Below are 20,167 nucleotides of genomic sequence, written 5' to 3' on the forward strand. Positions count from 1 at the left end.
AACCTTATCTTCTCTGTTCCTTTATCTTCTTGGCTCATACCTCACTGTGAATGTGTAAAACTGGAGTGTCATGCCCAATTTCGTTGTCACGATATGTTAATCCATTTTGTAACAATGACAATAAAGGTATATTCTATATTCTATTCTATATAAATTTGATCAAATTAGCTATTGTCACACAATGAAAAAGAATGCTCTGAAAAACTAGATTTTGTCTGGAATGAGTTTGGGTATTCTGCTAAAATGTGTCTTAAATATTTTGATATTATGACTCTATGGGTCAAAAGGATTCCAGATCCGTGATCTACAGGCTGATATCGGCCTTTGAAAATGAGTGGTATCGGTTCACACATTTTCCTTATAACTATTAATTCTAGAAATATTTTATGAGTGTGTAACACACTTAACATTTACAATATGTTTGTTTATTAACATCCCTTTTTCCACAATTCAAGACAGGGATGGATTAGCACAATTGATATCTTTTTAAAATCCACTTTACCTGTGACCACAAGAGTGAAAGATTTTTCAAGAGCAAGGGCGGAGAAGCGCTCCACGCAAGTATCGCTCCATTTCTCTCCAATCGGAGGAAGCACGTCTGATAGGCAGCAGTTGATCGCCTATTTGATACAAGGACGAGTCAATCGCAGTATACACTACACAGAATGGTTAAATGAGCACTGTTTACCAATGCTGGCAGGGATAGGAATTCATCTTTTATTTTTCTTAAGTCGTTGACCAACACCGTCGTCTTAAGTCCCGAGTCGATGTAGACCACCTCCACCTTTCTGTCGCCTGTATGACCTTTAAAATGAAACACACGTAACAGACAACTATAATCACTTTATTCATGCATTACTCCATTTTCATGGCTAAGACATAGGCATGGGTACGATCGCTCTGAAATGGGTTTGGGTCCAGACAAGAATGTCATTTTTTTTCCTTTTTGTAATCACATTCTTAAAATCCTAATTCATGCAATAATTGGTAGGAAGGTGGCCTGGAAGCCTTCAGACAATCGTGCAATTATAACCATACATAGGGTAGGATATCGAGATCACACTAATATTTTATTCCTGCAGTCCAAATTATTACAACTAGATGATTTAGTAAAATCTTTCACTGCACAACTGCTATTTAAGGTCAACAAAAACATAGTGCCAGAAAATATCCATAAATGATTCATTCGGAAAGAAGGAAATTATAAATTAAGGGGCTATAGTGAATTGATAATCCCAAAGGTGAGAACCGCTAGGAAAAGTATGTGGGTGTCTGTGTGTGGAGTCAAACTTTGGAAAAATTTACAAACGAGATCAAACAATGTCCAACTATTCACGTGTTCAAATTTAAATACAAAAAAAAACATTCCTGGCGGAATAGAGATGAAGAAAATCGGGTATGAGTGATATGAGAGATTGTGAATAGTGCGTCTAGAACTTTGTTGTTATTGTCGCTATTGTTATATCATAACTGTTATTATTAATATTATTACCATTGTTGTTATATAATTGGTGTATTTAATAGGGAAGATGAAGGGGTAGGGGATATAAGCATTTGCTTCTGACTACCCCTTTTCGGATATATCATGTAATATTATTTTGTTGTTGTGTTATTGTTTTGTTCTGTTTTTATTTTAATGTTCGAATAAAGTTTGCATTCATTCGTCCTAAAAATTAAAGTCTTCAAAGCCAACGCGATGATTGGAACTAGGATCAGGATATTAACGTCTTTACCTATGACCTCGGCTCTGCACCATGTATTTTTTTCGAAACGGGCTACGCAGGCTTGTCCTAGGACGGGGCAGTAGACCGCAAGATCTTCTTCGCTCTCGGTATTGTAGCACTCCTCAAGTTGTTTTTTCAGCAACAAAGACTCCATGTTGTCAGTCTGTTGAGATAACACATTAGGAATCTAAGGATGAGGGATAATCACTTATGAATCCAGGGTTTCCCACACTATATAAAAACCCTGGCAGTTGTCTAGGTCTCATTGGTCCCCGCTAGGGTCTCAAACTTGCATTAAAATAATGAAAGAAAAAATTGTCCTCTCACTCACTTTTGGTCAATTACAGACATTCCCCTACTTATAACTATTCGACTTAAAAAAAACTGGAAAGATACGAAGATGCGAACATTTTTCGAAAAATATCCGGACATCGCTGTGAGATTTTGTTTGGTGTGCACCTTTTTCCGACAACAGGACATTACTGTAGTGCTTCTTTACGCCGCTACCGGCGTGTGGTGGCGCTGTGAGAGGTCACCCAGCATTTCAGCCTGAAGAAGAAATCCGGCTTCTACTTCCGGGTTTATTGTGCGTGTACACACTGCAAGGTATCTCTAGCACGCTAAGAACGTTTACGTTTTTATTGTTTGATACCTCATGCATCCATTCGATATGGTTCGTGAAAAGCTTAAATAAGAGTCGAGCAGTTTCTTTTAAAATGAAAGTGGAATAGGAAAGCTTGATGCGGTTGAGAAAATGGTTGGATCACTTTTTACCAGGTATGAGAAAGTCGCCTAACTCTTCCATAAGTAAGTTAAACTTAACTTTATTTATCTTTATAGTCAATTCATGTTTATTTGTGACGCCCTTAATCACAAAGAGTATCAAAGGACTTCACAGACCACATAATGTCAACGCCTAATGTGCAGCATTGTTTTTCAGTACTATGGTTTATCATTCAGCCTACTTTGTAACGTTATAGAGCTTATTATTTCATCAAGTTTATTTTTCAGTTTTTAAAACAATTGAGGTTACTTATACAAGCCTTAAACATACTTGTATGAACCTTAAACATACGAAATATAGCACTGAAACATCTTACTAACAAATTTGTGCATTGTCTATCACTGACAGAAGAAGCTGAATCAGTGCTTGGGGCATGTCCCCAGACACCCCCGGACCCTTGTATTCTGTCCACCCACCCGGGTCTCACAAAGAGAAACACTGGAATCATTGTGTTCAAATTGAAGCATTTTAAACGAGCACATAGGATAACTTTTTACAAAGGGCAACGTTACATTTTTTCACTGCAGGATTTAGACTTTTCGATGAGTGATGTAACAAGGTCAAAACAATTATGTTTATTTGTGTTTTCAGTACCAGCTGAATGTAGAAATCACCGGGGCTGTTGATATGCGTCACCACTGCGTTGTGCTCTGTGTGGATTTTGGGCAGGGCAGCAGAGTAGTAATTGAGCGGCTTCACGATTGGCTTCATCGGATAGTAGTACCTGACGGAGGCGTAATATAATTTGTTAAAGAAATAACATTTACTATATGTGTGGGCAGCAAAATGCTTCTCATGTGTTTCGTGGTTGAATAAAATAAATGTGCTGTAAATTATATGGATAGATGCAAATCGCTATAGAGTAGCAAATGTTCAGTTGCAGCTTGTTGGTGCAGTAATCCATTTATATGAAGCGCATTTTAGTGGTGGGTAATAAAAGTCAGTGCTTTGAAATCAGTTTCAAAAAGCAGTACCTGGCCACTTCATTGAACACCAGATAATCCCGTATGGAAATGGGATCATTGCAGGATGGTCCAATAGGAGTTTTATGAAGGTCCACCAACAGGGAATCTCTTTCTTTACCGAATGAACTCATTTTGACAGCGCAAGAACCCACCACTTCGCAGAACGCAGTCTGAGCCTCTTTGTCCCAGCCCTTTTTCTGAACACAAGCTAACGTTAAGGATGAAATTAGAAGGGTGACATTCAGCAAACTGTTTTACCAGGTCATAGGGGACCAAGCCCTTGAGGGAACATCGGATGGCCTGAGGGTCATACTGGCTCAACTCTGGGTTTATTTTCCTAAGGTAGTTTTTCACCACATCCATAGAGGGCACAGTGCTTGAGGCATCCCTGCAAAATGGGAGTGATGGAGAAAACAAACTTATTTTCTAGCATCACAACAGGAAAGGAAAGACGTGAAACCGCGGTAAGGCAGGGTCGCCGTTTCCCAGTGATCGAAAGTATTAAAAATTAAGATGACTAGTGATTATGTCAGAGAAATAGTGTTTTCCATTGATCCTTGCCCACTTATGGAGGCGTGAGTTTACCTTTCAATTGTTATAGACTTGGTGAAGCCGTAGTCAGGGAAGAAGACGCAGATCTGACTAAGTTGCTCAACAGGACAGACTTGCACACTGTTCTCCTTGGCAGTTTGGATGAGCGAAATCACCTTAGTGCGGCACCACAGGCCGTCATTTCCTTTAGCCAAAACCATGGAGCCTTAAATGGAACAAGACTTATGCTTATTTTCGACATTATTCGACATTCATCCATCATTGGTCGAAATAAAAGCACACACACCGGTTTGCACTTCGTCAGCAGCGGAGAAGAAACTGGTTTCCGTTGTGCAAAAGATGTTGATCTCCTTGGAAAGAAGGTCAGTCTCCCCCTTTGTAGCCACGTAATGTACGTAGAAGTCAGTGGGGTTGACCACGTGAGTCACCATCACCCACTGAGGAACTGAGGAAAAAAGGCACCTTTCCATTTCAACATGAATTATAAGTTTTAGCCACATGCGATAACTTAAGACCTGGCTAATCAATTGGCTGTGGATCTTGGCATAAGAGAATATTCCTTTAAAACCTGTCCATGTTTCCACAATACTTTTGCAAAACAGTTCAGAGTTATGCCTGTTAAAGGAGCTGTATGGAATTTGGACCTTTCTACTCGCGCTGGCCCTCTCCTGGCTTGTGTTATCCTTGCAGCCTATTTCAAGCTCCATGTTACACGGGCAAGTGTGTATATTTCTTAAACACGCTCAAATAAACTTCTTTTTCATTTGTCTCGAGGTTTGGTTGGTATTTGGACTGTACTTGAAACAGGTCTTTTCTTAACTCAACTATTTTCATGCTACACTAACAAATAGAAACCAAAAATAAACTGCAGGACAGGCATGAAATTAGCATCCACACCACATCCACCACCCCACCCCTAATTCCTCCAAACTAATGTGTTCCACCCCAATCAGCTTTGCTAAAAGTTAGATAAAAGCAGATAAGCGCGGCAGGAAAAAAAAGGACTCTCAGTTGGGCATTGTTAGCACATACTTGATAGAGAGTCTATTCTACTTTCAACTTTTCGGGACACTTCAAATGATGCACCCCAACTTTAAAGTGAGATTATTTTTATGTATTTTTTTTGTCTGACAAATATAGAAATTGGTATCATCTGCCCTAAAATTTCCATCGGTTATGAGTTGCTCAAGAAAAAATGTGAAAGTTATACAAGTTCAATTGTTAAAATAAAAGGTTTCATACCATTTCTCCTCATTGCTAATTGAGAGCGTCCTCTCCTGCGTGATCCATGCCTATCCTTGGCCAACTCAGGACCAGTGGGAGGGGCACCTGCAGAAAAAAAATCGGATCATATCGCCAAAACTTCATTTCTGCAAGCCAATTGATACAGATATCAATTTATGGCACACATAAGCATATTTTTGGTGAGTAGTTCATCAGATAAACAGCAGTTGACAATTCAAATAAACACAATATGTTTTGCATTTCTTGTGTATTTTTTAAATTCATTTTCATAAATTGCCCGAATATAGCTGGGATGGGCTACAGCAGACCTGCAACCCTACTGAGGATAAGCGGTGCAGATATTGGATGGATGGATGGAATTTCCATAAATTATTTTGTTACAAAATCTAACATGTTAATTTTAAGATTAAAGTTATGCAACATTGCTCATTCTTAATTACAATTTTGACAAATTAGATAATTAAATCTTTCAAAGAAAAACTTGACATACTGTATTGCTTCTCCACCTCTATCAATTCTTCAATGATAACATCAGGAGTTGCGTTATCAGTGGAAGTCTTGTCGTGATACCAGTTGCTGGAAGGTGCCCCATTTGGAGAATGGCAGTGAGAAGTTGACCTCCTTCTACTCGGGCTGTTTCTTCTTGGGCTTTTTCCCCTCAGCGGGGTCTTGGCTTGGCTGTGGCAGATGCTGTCTGAGGATTCAACTTGACTGTGCCAATCAGGTTGCGGGAAAAAGCCGCTGGGTTGATGGAAATGCGGTGGCATTGCAGAAAGGCTAGACAATCACAGAAAGAAAGAAAAAATATCAATTTAAAAAGGTGACAACTTGATGATACCATTTTTAACAAAGCTCTCTAGATCAGTAAAAAAAGGTTCATGGCCTGTAGACTTCTCTTGTATATTTCAAAACAAATATATAATACACTTACTTGTTGGTCTTGCTTACATCTAGCTTCAAAACCAACTCTACACTTTCGTTCAGAAACTGGGACTTGGAAAGGACGCTGCACCAAACACATACAGTTCATTGTTAGATTTAAATGTGAACTCCCCTCTACATATTACTTTTTCAAATGAACAATGAAAATTGTGATTATTTTTTAGTATGAACTTTTTTGTACGGTTCATAATTCTCACAAAGTTACAAACCTCATTCCGCAGCCCATGGTGATGCATTTTAGGTTAAAGAACTGGTCGTCCACAGGCTCCTGCAGAGTCTTCAAAGTCTATTACACAAACATAATGTGAACAATTTTATCCTTTACCTAATTCTCGGTGTGGATGATAAGGCAAATATGACAACGCTTTAAGAACAAAATTACACTATTGATTTTTCACTATTTGAGACAAAAGGTTGCAACTTATTAGCCAATCTCTAACAATTTCTCTTTTTAAATATAATTTTACTAGAAGGAAAAAAGCTAATATTTTAGGAAAAGTTTCACTGACCTATTTTCTGGACAGGGTTTATGTTTCATCGAAATTTTAGCATCAGTGCCTATCGGCTGTGTCTGCAATGGTAGCATTAACAGTTAAGGTTTGCTAAACTGGAAATAGCCAATAAATTGTTCAGATTTAACTCCTACAGTAATGCTAGCAGCAATGGGAAGCTAGCCACCAAAGCAATCATGTTCATTCATGTGGCTAGCTACTGAGTTAGAGGGAATATGTGCTAAACTCAGACAGGGGACTGCAGGAACAGAATAGGCCTCAGAAATGTTGAGACCAATTTTTATTATCCCGATCTTGTTGTAGTCCTTCACCCCTACCTAATCTTAATATCAGGAAAAGTCCCATTGACCAAAGACACTAAGGGGTACACCCATTACAAAAGATGATCATGTTGCCTCAATAGTTTTCCAATCCTTTTGCTAGGAAAGATTTGAACATCACCCACCTGTTGCCAGTTGCTGTACTGCTTCAGGATGGGCTGAGACCGCACCTTCTTGACTTTCTGCTTTGCATTCTCCAGCTTGCCAATCATTGCCTTGACTTTACACACTTCAAAGTGGGTGCTGAAGAAGTGAACATCCAATCCACTGAGCTTATTCAACTGTGTGTCTCGCCTTTGGCACACACACAAAATAACACGTTTATAGATTAGCAAAAAAAAAAGGTCCGAACATTTGTCAAGGTAGTATTTCCAACAGTCGTACCACTTTTTGATGGCGTATATGGCCCTGTCAGTAGCATGGGAAATCTCAGTTTTCAGTCGGGATTGCTCTTTTTGCACTTGCTCGACAAGCCCTGAAGTTAAAATCTGCAGATAAAGAAAAATGAACAGCATGGAATGGATGTTTTACACGATGCTGTATATCACTTGGTGAAGTTGATCCAGCTTGGCCAGATTTTCCGCTGCGGTGGCCAGAGCTTCATCCAAAACTCTGTCGCTCATCTCAGGGTGAGCCGGCTAAGGAAAAGATAGAACAAAGACATCCAATATTAAATACCAGCTTGGCATTCTTCTAATATTGAAGTAAGGCTGATTAACCTGTAAAGGCCCATTTGTTGGAGTTAACGTTAGTTTCCTGTGGTAAGACAAATCACCCTTCACTTTTTAAGGATGATTGCGTCCACTATCCCTAGTGTGGTTATATTTGTAGCTTAACTAAATATGTGAGTGCATTTATAATGTTTAAGTATAAAGTGTCTTTCAAAGTCCAGCAAAATACTTTATAAATAAGGCTTTTAATATGATTATTATTATCAACCCAATGGGATTTTTGTTTCCTTTGAGCCTCAAAATTCTGAATATAGTCTCAGGTCCCCCAACCTAAGTAAAGCATAACAAACAGGGGTCACCAATGTGTTGCCTATAACGTCCTAGAAATATCTGAGTAGCCTGGGGACGATTATAAAACATTTTGATTCACCGGTGATGGGTCATTGTTATTTTCTAGGACACTTGATTTCTAACAGGCATGAGAAATCATTGGGATCAACAGTCTTTTTAAAGACATGATGATTTCTTCCAAAATTAATTTTTCTAAGGAGCTGTACGGAACTTGAAACTTCTTTGATTGCTTCCACAAGCTCCTGGAATGTGTCATTATTGCAGCCTCTGTCAGCTTGTTCATGATGCGTGCAAATTAAATAAACGTTTTTTTCGCATCTCTCCTGGGGTTTGGGTTGATGTTTGGACTCTACTTGGAGCAGGCCTTTTCGTACTCTCACCATTTACATTTTACATTTATTAATACAAACAAAAAGCCCACGCCAACGAGCATGGCATCCCTCTCCAGCACTCCCTCCAACCCCAATTCCTTCTATCTACGTGTTCCGCCCCGAACAAAAGATAAAAATAGATAGGTGCAGTGCAGGGTTCTTTGAACTCAGTTGGGCATCGTCAACACATACTTAATGGAGAAAATATTTAACTTTCAACTCTTTTAGGGACACCTCAAATGACACATCTAACCTTTGAATTTGACTTTAATTTCTAAAAGCACATTACTTGGGGCCTTGAATGAATGAAAACTTTATTCTAACATTAAAATAAAAACGGAACAAAAACAATAACTCAACAACAAAATAAACTTACATAATATGTTCGAAAAGGGGTAGTAAGAAGCAAATGCTTTTATTCCCTACCCCTTCATCTTCCCTATTAAACACACCAATTATATAACAACAATTGTAATAATATTAATAATAACAGTTATGATATAACAATAGCAAAAATAACACAAAGTTAACCATAGTTCTAGACGCACTATTCCCAATCTCTCGTATCACTCATACCCGATTTTCTTCATCTGTGTTCCGCCAGGAATGTTTTTTGTATTTAAATTTGAACACATGAATAGTTGGACATTGTTTGATCTCCTCTTGTAATTGTTCCAAAGTTTGACTCCACGCACAGACACACACATACTTTTCCTAGTGGTTCTCACCCTTGGGATCATGAATTCACTACAGCCCCTTAAGTTATAATTTCCTTCTTTCCGAATGAATCATTTATGCATGTTTTCTAGCACTATGGTTTGTTGACCTTAAATAGCAGTTGTGCAGTGAAAAAATTGACTAAATCATCTCATTTTAATAATTTGGACTGCAGGAATAAAATATTAGGATGATCTTCATACAGGGTTGTCTAAAAGTAGTGGTTGTCTAAATTTATTTTAACCTACTGCTAAAAAAAAAAAATCCAACCTGGTAATAACATAATTGTAACATGGTTACAGTTAAGTAAAGTCAAATTTTAAGTCCCAAAATAGTGGCTCTCAGCTTCAAAAGGTCGGTGACTCCTAATGTAAACAAAGCACATCCAAATGAAATTGAAAGCAAAAATACCTGCTCAGCATCCTTGGGTTTTTGATCAGGGTCAGACAATAAGACTCTCCCGCGACTATTTGATTTGGCTGACCTGAAAGGAAGAGAATATATATATATATATATATATATATATATATATAATATATATATATATATATAATATATTTTTTGGCATATCTTTGAATTCATAATTGTTTGTTAAACAAAATTATTATACATGTAGAGACCTGTTATCTACCTGACAGCCAATTTTCCACATCCGTTCAGCTCCTCCTCTTGCACTACTGTATAGTGCTCATAGCTATAATTATTTAGTATTTCAATACTTCAACTCAATACTAAATATTTAAATCTGTATATTCAAGGAAACTGTGCGGGTCAGATGTATCGACATTTCGTTCTGTTTACATGTGTACATTAATGACAATAAAGTATATCTGAATCTGAATTTCTAGGAGTGAACTATTACACATTGTCCCTTAAAAAAAGGCGCATTTCTTTCTTAAAAAAATAAATTGTCTCCAAAATACACATATCTTTAAAAAAAAAAAAAAAACGACATTTTTTGGCATATCTTTGAATTCATAATTGTTTTCAAAAAAGAATTATTACACATGTAGCGACCTTTAGGAGTGAACTATTACACATTGTCCCTTAAAAAAAGGCATATTTTCTGTCTTAAAAAAATAAATTGACTCCAAAATACACATATCTTTAAAAAAAACAAAAAAAAACAAACGACACCCCAAAAATGGTTGCAGCATGTACAAGTAAAAAAACTGAAATTACAAACCTGACAAGCCATACCTTATCATTTTGGTATAGATGAGGCCAATAATGTGCGGGTCTTCTGGCAGTCCAAACACACCCTCCCCAGGGAGGACCGATTCCACCTGTGCAGAAGACCTTTATTCAAAAGTTCGGACAACGTGCACGGTTCAAAAATTAGTAAGGTGACTATACCTCACACTCAGGACACTTAATGGCATTTTCCAATTCCATGGACTGGAGGCAGGACGTGCAGTAGATGTGACTGCATTTAAGTGTGCGGGGAAGATTCTCCTCTGCTTCATTTTCTGAGTGGGTAAAAAACGTTTTGTTAGATTGAAGTATGAATCACAGTTTTGCGATAGAATATATCACAATGGCTGCGTGCATTCCAGCTGTTATAATAATGACATACTTGTCGCGCTCCAGGGCTCCATGACCTTACAAAATGTTGCATTTTCCCTTACAAAACAGAAAATAATCTTACACCATTTTTTTTTTCCCAAACGTGTTTATTTATATAGTTTAACATGTTGTATTGTACATGTGTTTTGTCATATCATATATCTTGTTAATTCATATTTTGTTGTGAGATACTGAGTTGCTTGACATGATGAAAAATACATGCAAACAGAATTCAGTAGAATAATACATTTTCTTATTCAAATTATGCATTCATTTTCTGCATTCAATTATTGTTGGTAATATACTGATTAAAAGGGATCACCACAAACCTGTCTTTTTCCTCCTTTTATACTTCCTTTTTTACTTAACTTCTTTATACAACATCATCATTTGTAATATAATGCATCAAAGCAAGTGAGCCGTTGGAGAGCCGGTGTTATGCCGAGAAATGCATCCCTGCCGAGATTTGCATCCCCTAAGCTACTATCACTACTTTTACCTCGTTTTATATCACTTTTCGGGAATGTGATGGCGAACACTGGACCAGCTCTATACACTCTTCAGGGTCTTTGAGGGTGCATGGGAGTTTGCCTGTCCGGTCTACATGTGTTTTGTGGACTTGGAGAAGGCGTTCGACCGTGTTCCTCGGGAGGCCCTGTGGGGGGTGCTTCGGGAGTATGGGGTACCGCACAGTCTTATCCGGGCTGTGCGGTCCCTGTATGCCCGGTGCCAGAGTCTGGTCCGCATTGCCGGCAGTAAGTCGGATTCGTTCCCGGTGAGGGTTGGGCTCCGCCAGGGCTGCCCTTTGTCATCGATTCTGTTCATAACTTTTATGGACAGAATTTCTAGGCGCAGCCTTGGCGGGGATGGAGTCCGGTTTGGGGGCCTCAGCATTGCGTCACTGCTTTTTGCAGATGACGTGGTGCTGTTGGCTTCCTCAGCCCGTGATCTTCAGCTCTCGCTGGAGCGATTCGCAGCCGAGTGTGAAGCGGCCGGGATGGGGATCAGCACCTCCAAGTCCGAGGCCATGGCTCTCAGTCGGAAAAGGGTGGTATGCTCCCTCCGGGTCGGGGAGGAGGTCTTGCCCCAAGTGGAGGAGTTCAAGTATCTTGGGGTCTTGTTCACGAGTGAGGGTAGGATGGAACGGGAGATCGACAGACGGGTCGGTGCAGCGTCTGCCGTCATTCGGACCCTGTACCGGTCCGTCGTGGTGAAGAGGGAGCTGAGCCGAAAGGCAAAGCTCTCGATCTACCGGTCGATCTACGTTCCTACCCTCACCTATGGTCATGAACTTTGGGTCATGACCGAAAGAACTCGATCCCGGATACAAGTGGCCGAAATGAGTTTCCTCCGCAGGGTGGCTTGGTTCTCTCTTAGAGATAAGGTGAGAATTTCAGTCATCCGGGAGGGACTCGGTGTAGAGCCACTGCTCCTCCGCATTGAGAGGAGCCAGTTGAGGTGGCTCGGGCATCTAATAAGGATGCCTCCTGGACGCCTCCCTCGGGAGGTGTTCCGGGCATGTCCCACCGGCAGGAGGCCCCGGGGGCGGCCCAGGACACGTTGGAGAGACTATGTCTTTCGGCTGGCTTGGGAACGCCTCGGGGTCCCGTCGGATGAGCTGGAGGAGGTGGCTGGGGATAGGGACGTCTGGGCTTCCCTTTTAACGCTGCTGCCCCCGCGACCCGACCTCGGATAAGCGGAAGACAATGGATGGATGGATGGTGATGGCGAACATATCACCAAAACCACTTCGTCTTGCATTTGTTGGGAATGTAATCAAACTTAAACCATTCCTTCTTTGTATTTGTTGTGAATGCAATCGAACGGTAATGCACACCGTATATAAATCACTTTTGAGCAGGTAACATGTTTACTTTGCCTTTTTCTACTCAAATCGCTCGTATTGAAACTGTTATGCACTCTACCATAAAGCTTATTATGTTGAAATAAGCTTTATGGTAGAGTGCATAACAGTTCTCAAAAGTGATTTATATACGGTGTGCATTACCGTTCGATTACGTTCACAACAAAGACGGAATGGTTTAAGTTGTATTACATTTCCAACAAATGCAAGACAATGTGGTTTTGGTAATATGTTCGCCATTACATTCCCGAAAAGTGAGATAAAAGTGAGATAAAACCAGGTCAAAGTGGTGATAGTAGCTAGGGGATCCAAATCTCGGCAGGGATGCATTTCTCGGCATAACACCGGCTCTCTTGAATGAGTTGAGACAAAAAAGCCGGTTCTCTAAAAAGAAAGACACTTTCACTGCACAACTCGAACTGGAGATCGGCATGCAGACGAAAACTTGAACCGCGAGACCAAAACAACAAAAGCGGATCTGCCTCACGAAAATTTGGAGTGCGGTAAATCTTTGCTAAAAAAATTAGAGTGACAATTTTGTGTCAAAAAAGTGGCGTCCCGGTGACCCACGTTGATTTGAGACGGTGCGTCCCCAGCAAAAATAATGCGTCTAGGACGCAGGGACGCGGGCAAACCAGAACACTGACTAGATGACACTGTTGTCTAAAACGAACAAAAACCAGTGCCACAACAATAAAACAAGACACTAACAAACATGGCGGCGACCTAAGTAGGAATTCCTCTATGCATAAGAAATACACATACACACTATGATTTCTGTTTTTAAATTTAAAATAAACAAACATAATATTCAAATCAATGTTTTTTTTTACTAAATGAAATAGTTTGTACCAATAGTAGGCATTTAATTACACAAACTGTTCCTTTAGATCGTTATATGAAAATAGCAACTACCGTAATGTGATTTGCAGCTGCGATTGGCTGGCAACCAGTTCAGGGTGTCCCCTGCCCGGAGATGGCTGGGATGGGCTCCAGCCCCCCCGCGACCCTAATAAGGATAAGCGGTGCAGATAATGAGATGTGATATATATATTTTTTTTTTTTTTTGAGGGGGCGTCGCTACTTCGCAGATCTTCACTTTTTGCGGGTGGTTTTGGTCCCCATTAACCGGGTCTAAAAATTAATTAATTAAAAAAAGTATATATATATATATATATATATATATAATTTTATTTTATTTATTTATTTTTTTTGAAGGTGCGCCGCTACTTCGTGGATTTTCACTTATCGCGGGGGGCTTTGGTTCCCATTAACCGCGATAACCAAGGTCCCACTGTACTTAGTGCACCAACCATTCAAATCACGCGCATGCGCAATGGACTATTCGAACTTGACTCGGGCGTAAAATTGCTGAGTCACTTTCCCCCTATGTTGCATTTTCGTTTTTTAAATAAAAAAAAAACCTATTTATAGCATGATAAACCAAGAGTACAATTGTTTCAGTTATAAAACAACGAATAAATACTCTATATAATTATCTTGTGGAATTTTAAGTCCAAAACATCCCGACCATGGTGACGCTATACCTCGTTTGCATCAGCGCGATTTTTAAAACCACCTAATAAAATATACAAATATAACATTGCGTTTGTCATGCCCGTCATGAAGGAAAAAAAAACATTTCGCTGAACTAATAAAAAATACTAATAAATTAAAATCCATGCTTCCGGTTTGAATTAGCTAGCCCGGTGTTAGCTAGCCAATTAGCATTGGTTCGTAGTTTGTTAAAAAGAGTGAAGTGGATAAATATACCTTGCAAAGTGTATGCATTTTCGCAGAGGTAGCACAAGATTGCATTGTCTTGTTCCATTGTAGTTTTGTCGAATATGACCTCAGTAATTTCCTCTCCAAGGTCAAAACCCTCGTTTAGTTTTCAGTAAGTGGAACGTCACGTGACCTAAATTAGACGCAGTGTACCTGCGTACGGAGGGCCAAAAGTGACAATATTAATTAAAAAAATACGTCTTTAAATAATGAGTTAAAATTTGAGAAATTCAGAAGATTCGCCAATCGACCGAATCGTTGAGTAAAATATCCAAAGATTAATTTCCTTTAATTTGTTATAAAAGTTCAAACCAGGGAAGTAAGTACGGTGGTGGGCAGTGCCCACTTACAGAAAGACTCTGCCCACCCAAAGTAAACTGGATGTCGTAGTGAGGGCTGAAAAGAATGAATGAAAAAAGAAAAACAAAAGAAAAATATATATTTAAAAAACGGTAAAAAGAGAGAAAAATAAACAGATAATAACAAAGCATGAAAAATAATGAAAAAGCCAGGGGAAAGGGAACAAAATAAGAAATAAAGGAATAGAAAAAATGAAAATGGAGCACAAAAGAAGAGAACATTGAGGAAAAGTAAAAAGCTACTTTGTTCAGTATATATTAGATTTTATACCCTGCACAAAATGAATAAATATCAAATACTAATGGAACATATTTTTCACTCTCCAGGGAACTTTTACTCATTTAAACTTTTAATACTAAGCGACTTTAAACTGTAATCCGGCCATCCAAACAAAACTGGTTACAAATATTCTGACCTTAGTCAATATAGGGCTACTTATAAAAACATATTTTTTGTGTGTCTTCAACAAAATTACATCTACTGAAAGAAATACAACAAAAATACTACAAAATAACTACAAAACTCAATATCAAATGTAGTGCTTAAAAACAGCAACCTCATATGTTTTTTTTTTGCTTTCATTCTAAAAAGAAAAATAAATACTATGGAAATACTACAGAAATACTACGACAGTGATACTAGAAGACAAAATACAACTAAAAAATATTGCCCTAGAAATATTACAAAAATACAACTACAGTAATACTACAAAAATACTAGAAGAAATATGATCAAAAATACTACTATGGAAAAACTACCAAAATAATTAAAATTACTTCTACAAAAATACTACAAATATGCCTCTACCGTTATATTATTACTACACAAATACAACTACAGCAATACTACCAAAATTCTACAATGGAAATACAACCAAAATACTACAAAAATAAAACTACAGTAATTCTGGGCTATAAAAATACTACAGCTATACAACAATAAAACTCTATAATAGAAATACTACAAAGTACAACAGAAATACTGCAAAAATGCTACAAAAATAAAACTACTGTAATACTTACAAAAAGTACCACACATATACAACAACTCTATCATGGAAATTCTACAAAATACAAAAGAAAAACTACCAAAATAATTACTAGTATTGAAATATAACAAAAAGACTACAGAAATACTATGAAAATACTACTTTGGAAAGAGCTCAAAATGTATTCTACAAAAATACTACAAAAAGTACCACACATATACAACAACTCTATAACAGAAATTCTACAAAATAAAAACTAACAAAATACTACAGATATATCTCAAAAATACTAATATTGAAATATATATAAAAAAAAAACTAAAGAAATACTTTGAAAATACTACTTTGGAAATAGTTCAAATTTATTCGACAAAAATACTACAAAAATACCACTTCCATTATACTATTACTACAGAATTACTACAGAACTTCTACACACATACAACTGCAGCAATACTACCAAAATTGTACTATGGAAATACGACCAAAATACTACCAAATTAAAACTACAGTAAATCCGGGCTATAAAAATACTACAAAAATGCTACAGCTATACAACAAAACTCTACAATAGAAATACTACAGAGTACAACAGAAATACTGCAAAAAGGTGCATCAGAAAATAGTGCGTTGAAAAATAACCCAAAATAGCAGCAAAACTGTGGAAAAATACAATATAAATATAAATGTTCCTATACGGAGGCAAGAATTCGCATTTGCATATCAGACCACAGAGAGGCGCTAAAGCCCAAATAAATGGCAAAGAAATTGGTTTGATTTTAAATACCAAACACATGAACAGTTACGCTATTACGAAGGTTAAAATTGCTATAAATTATATTATATTTGAGTCATTGTTGTATATATTTAAAAAAATAAGTTTCTTCAAAGAAAATCTGGCTCATTGGCTTCATTCTTTTACTAATTAGACGTAAGATTCAAACACCCTAGTTATAATATCCAGGACTGTTTAATAAATTGGAATATTGTGATAAAGTTCTTTATTTCCTGTGATGAATTTAAATGTGATTCTGGATTCATTACAAATCAAGTCAAGTCATATTTTTTTGTTTGTCCCTTAATCACAAAGAGTCTCAAAGGGCTGCACAGATCAAAGACTATTACTGACTATTATGACAGCATCCCCTGATCTAAAACCTAAATGAGGGCAAGGAAAAACTCAAAAACCTCAAGTCAAGTCATGTTTATTTGTTTGTCACTTAATCACAAAGAGTCTCAAAGGGCTGCAAAGATCTAAGACTATTGCAAATTACAGACTAATATGACTGCATCACCTGATCTAAAACCTACATGAGGGCAAATAATACACAGATATTATCAACATAAAATATAGATTATTCATATGCCATAGAGTAGAAGTGTGTTTTAAGCTTAAATTTAAACATTTCCACTGAGGTTACAGATCCAATCTCAGGGGGAAGAGCATTCCACAGCACCGGGGCCCGAATGGAGAACACTGTCCAACCTGCTGATTTCTTCTTGGCTCTTGGGATCACGAGTAGAAAGAAAAGTTTGTGTTGCATTCAAATAATTTCCAATGATATCAAGTGAATCTTGTTGCCAACATTGTGGTTCCACTCAAAAATGTGATTAAGTACAGTTCTGTATCTTACAACCGACTCAATAAGCCCCCAAAAATGTTAATATTATGTCAGGAAATAAAAAGAAATGGATATCTTGTGAAAGAATTGTACGAACAAAAGACATTTGTAGGCCGTACAACCTTTGCAATAGTACATGAGTCAATTCATTCAAAAGAGAAAAATCATTTTGCATTGTCGGAAAATTAAATGATTGGTTAAATGATTTAGTTTCCACACTTGGGATTATGGTGGCTCACTGTTGTTTCAAGCGTTGCTCACCCACTTTGTGTGAACGCTCAGACCTGTAAGGAAAATTATGGGGAACATTGGACGCAACACTCTTCTGTCCCGACAGCTTTCGTTGGTTTACCCCTGCCGTATCACAAAGGTGCCCTGCCCATCCCTTAGAACACGTCTAAACACATACTATTCATATGTCTGCTTTGAACACACTGGCAACTTCCACAAAATGTCGATGCAGTCCTGTTCTTTGTTCTCCCCTCCCTTCCTTTGTTCTCCACACTGACTTCGTCTCGCCTCCTTCGTCCTGGCCTGGGGACAACATTCAAGTGTGACGTCGAATCCGTCGTGACGTCTGCCAAAGAGCAGGAAGAGAGGGCGGGATTCGCATCCGAGGTCAATAAAAAACGTGGGGGTCGTCCCTGTAGGGGCAGGAGAGCATGTAGGAAACACATCAAGAGCATCCTTTCCACCTTGGACTTGACAGCCTGCCACCCCGAGACCCTCAAACCCGCGTGGGGAACGTTGATCCTGTCTGAAAGGCCCCGTAGGTGTCAATTAGGGATGCATGATAACTGTTTTTTTCCCCGTACCAAGTCGTGCTACTACTTCTATTGAGCCTTTGCACAAACGGGACCTAATCGAGTGACGCCACCATGACGGACGGCAGTAAACCGTGGGTGAGACCAGTAGACAGTGGACAACAACAACAAAAAACGCTAAACTATTAACAGGGTTGGGTATGGTTACCTTAACTTGATTACTTTCAATGACTTTTGGATGACTCCAATACCAAATATGCTAATAAAAGCAGGCAACAGGTATCAGGCAGGAAATGGCAAAAACAGGTCGATGGCCGGGACAGAGGAGCAAAAACAGAAACGGGTCTAGAAAAGAGGTCGGCAACAGGTATCAGGCAGGAAACAGGGCAAAAACAGGTCGATGGCCGGGACGGAGGAGCAAAAACAGAAACGGGTCTAGAAAAGAGGTCGGCAACAGGTATCAGGCAGGAAACAGGGCAGGATAGTGTCGGAGAGTACAAAAGCTTGCCTAGCTGAGAGCATAGGTTCGCAGACGGTCTGACATGTTCCTTTCGGAAGACGGGAATTTAAAAAGCCAATCGGGTCCCGCGGCTGTTGGCGCCATCAGTAATCCTGACACAAATGGAAAGATTTTGACTTTGAGGGGCAGCTTAAGACAACCTTTTCCACCGGTAACTCTTTAAAATGAAACGATTGACATATAGTGGTCTTCAGCCTCCCCGCATTCCGACAGATCTTTGACCGGCGCATCATATTGAAAGGGGGTAGAGAGCTTCCCTCATCTATAATGTGTGCTTAGCGTGATGGAAGGGGGTTTGCTCCATGTGTTTACTATGTGTCATGAACCAATGAGCAGACCGCCTACGGGGGCCTTCTAAGGGGGTGTCAGTCGTTCCTACCCCCCCTCAGTCTTCCAAATGTAGGTCACCCTCCATCCTCTGGTCATTTTTTTCCATAATCCTTAAGGGATTTTATCCGCTCGATATCGATGCTCCTAATTAAAGCTCTCATTAGCTAGCTCTGATCAAGTTAGCCACCGGTTCATCTCACTGTTTGTGTGCGCCTCTTATTAAATCCCGGCTTTTGTTCCTGTTGTTTTGCCCCCAACAGGTCCAGGGAATGAATTGATCCAGAGTGACAGCACCATTTCCAGTTAAATGTCGTCATCCGGGGAACCTCCTCCGAAAACGTGCAATTAGAACCATACACAGGGTAGGATATCCAGATCATACTCCTATTTTATTCCTGGAGTCCAAATGATTAAAATTGGATGATTTAGTAAAAAAATTCAAGTCACAACTGCTATTTAAGGTCAAGAAAAACATCACAAAATGATTCATTCGGAAAGAGGGAAATTATGACTTAAGGGGTTGTTGTGAATTCCTAATACCAAAGGTGAGAACCACCAGGAAAAGTATGGGTGTCATGTCCTGCATGGTTGTCATGGCGCCCAGCTGGCCCCGCCCCTTGACACCGGCTGACCTGCAATTCCTGATTACCGTATTTTCCGCACTATAAGGCGCACCGGGTTATAGGGCGCACCCCCAGAAAATAGTTTTTGGTCCTATATTTTCCATACATAAGGCGCACCGGATTATAAGGCGCTACAAAGGGAACGTGGACAAAACAGTCAGATAGTTCAGTCCAACTGATTACCCCCTTAACATTACGAAAGCTTGCAAAGTAGCAAATACGTGTCTCAGACATGTACAGAAACAGTGTCTGTACGATGTCACCAATCACTCCAATGCATCGTTCCAAATATCATTCGGAAGGTTAAAGTCTTGGGATTCAAGAAATGCCAAACATTTCTTAGTTTCCATTTTATTTTTGGCTGGCAACTGTGTGGACAGCAAAGTCAAAATTTAATTGTGCAGGGAAACGGGGTTCTTTACTGTGCATATGACAATAAACACTTTGAATTGAATTGAGTTTCAAAATAGACTCATCACAGAAACATCAAGATCGTTCTAAAACGAGATACCGGGAAAATATAAAGCCGCATAGCTCACCTAAGTTCTCTTGCAGCCATCACGTTCAATAATGATACGTAACCTTGGTCTT

General features: G+C 38.9%; 1 protein-coding gene across 2 annotated transcripts in view; it reads right to left on the bottom strand.

The window, feature by feature from the left end:
- rnf17 (ring finger protein 17) overlaps positions 1–14,498 on the bottom strand; it is a 31,347-nt gene extending 16,849 nt beyond the window's left edge. For both annotated transcript variants that reach the window (XM_088352513.1, XM_088352512.1), the window contains exons 1-19: positions 14,358–14,498; positions 10,511–10,623; positions 10,355–10,440; positions 9,566–9,638; positions 7,593–7,682; positions 7,429–7,532; positions 7,170–7,338; positions 6,422–6,498; positions 6,202–6,276; positions 5,761–6,047; positions 5,268–5,354; positions 4,312–4,470; positions 4,059–4,230; positions 3,732–3,861; positions 3,483–3,670; positions 3,103–3,232; positions 1,734–1,887; positions 689–804; positions 503–620 (exon numbers count right to left, since the gene is read on the bottom strand). In XM_088352513.1, the coding sequence (XP_088208639.1) occupies positions 503–620; positions 689–804; positions 1,734–1,887; positions 3,103–3,232; positions 3,483–3,670; positions 3,732–3,861; positions 4,059–4,230; positions 4,312–4,470; positions 5,268–5,354; positions 5,761–6,047; positions 6,202–6,276; positions 6,422–6,498; positions 7,170–7,338; positions 7,429–7,532; positions 7,593–7,682; positions 9,566–9,638; positions 10,355–10,440; positions 10,511–10,623; positions 14,358–14,415 (2,386 nt within the window). In that variant the 5' untranslated portion in view covers positions 14,416–14,498. The remainder of the gene's footprint in view (positions 1–502; positions 621–688; positions 805–1,733; positions 1,888–3,102; positions 3,233–3,482; positions 3,671–3,731; positions 3,862–4,058; positions 4,231–4,311; positions 4,471–5,267; positions 5,355–5,760; positions 6,048–6,201; positions 6,277–6,421; positions 6,499–7,169; positions 7,339–7,428; positions 7,533–7,592; positions 7,683–9,565; positions 9,639–10,354; positions 10,441–10,510; positions 10,624–14,357) is intronic.
- Between the last annotated feature and the right edge of the window lie 5,669 nt (positions 14,499–20,167).

This window comes from Urocampus carinirostris, chromosome 14, assembly GCF_059441175.1.
Source record: "Urocampus carinirostris isolate Australia breed hairy pipefish chromosome 14, RoL_Ucar_1.0, whole genome shotgun sequence".
NCBI lineage: Eukaryota > Metazoa > Chordata > Actinopteri > Syngnathiformes > Syngnathidae > Urocampus > Urocampus carinirostris.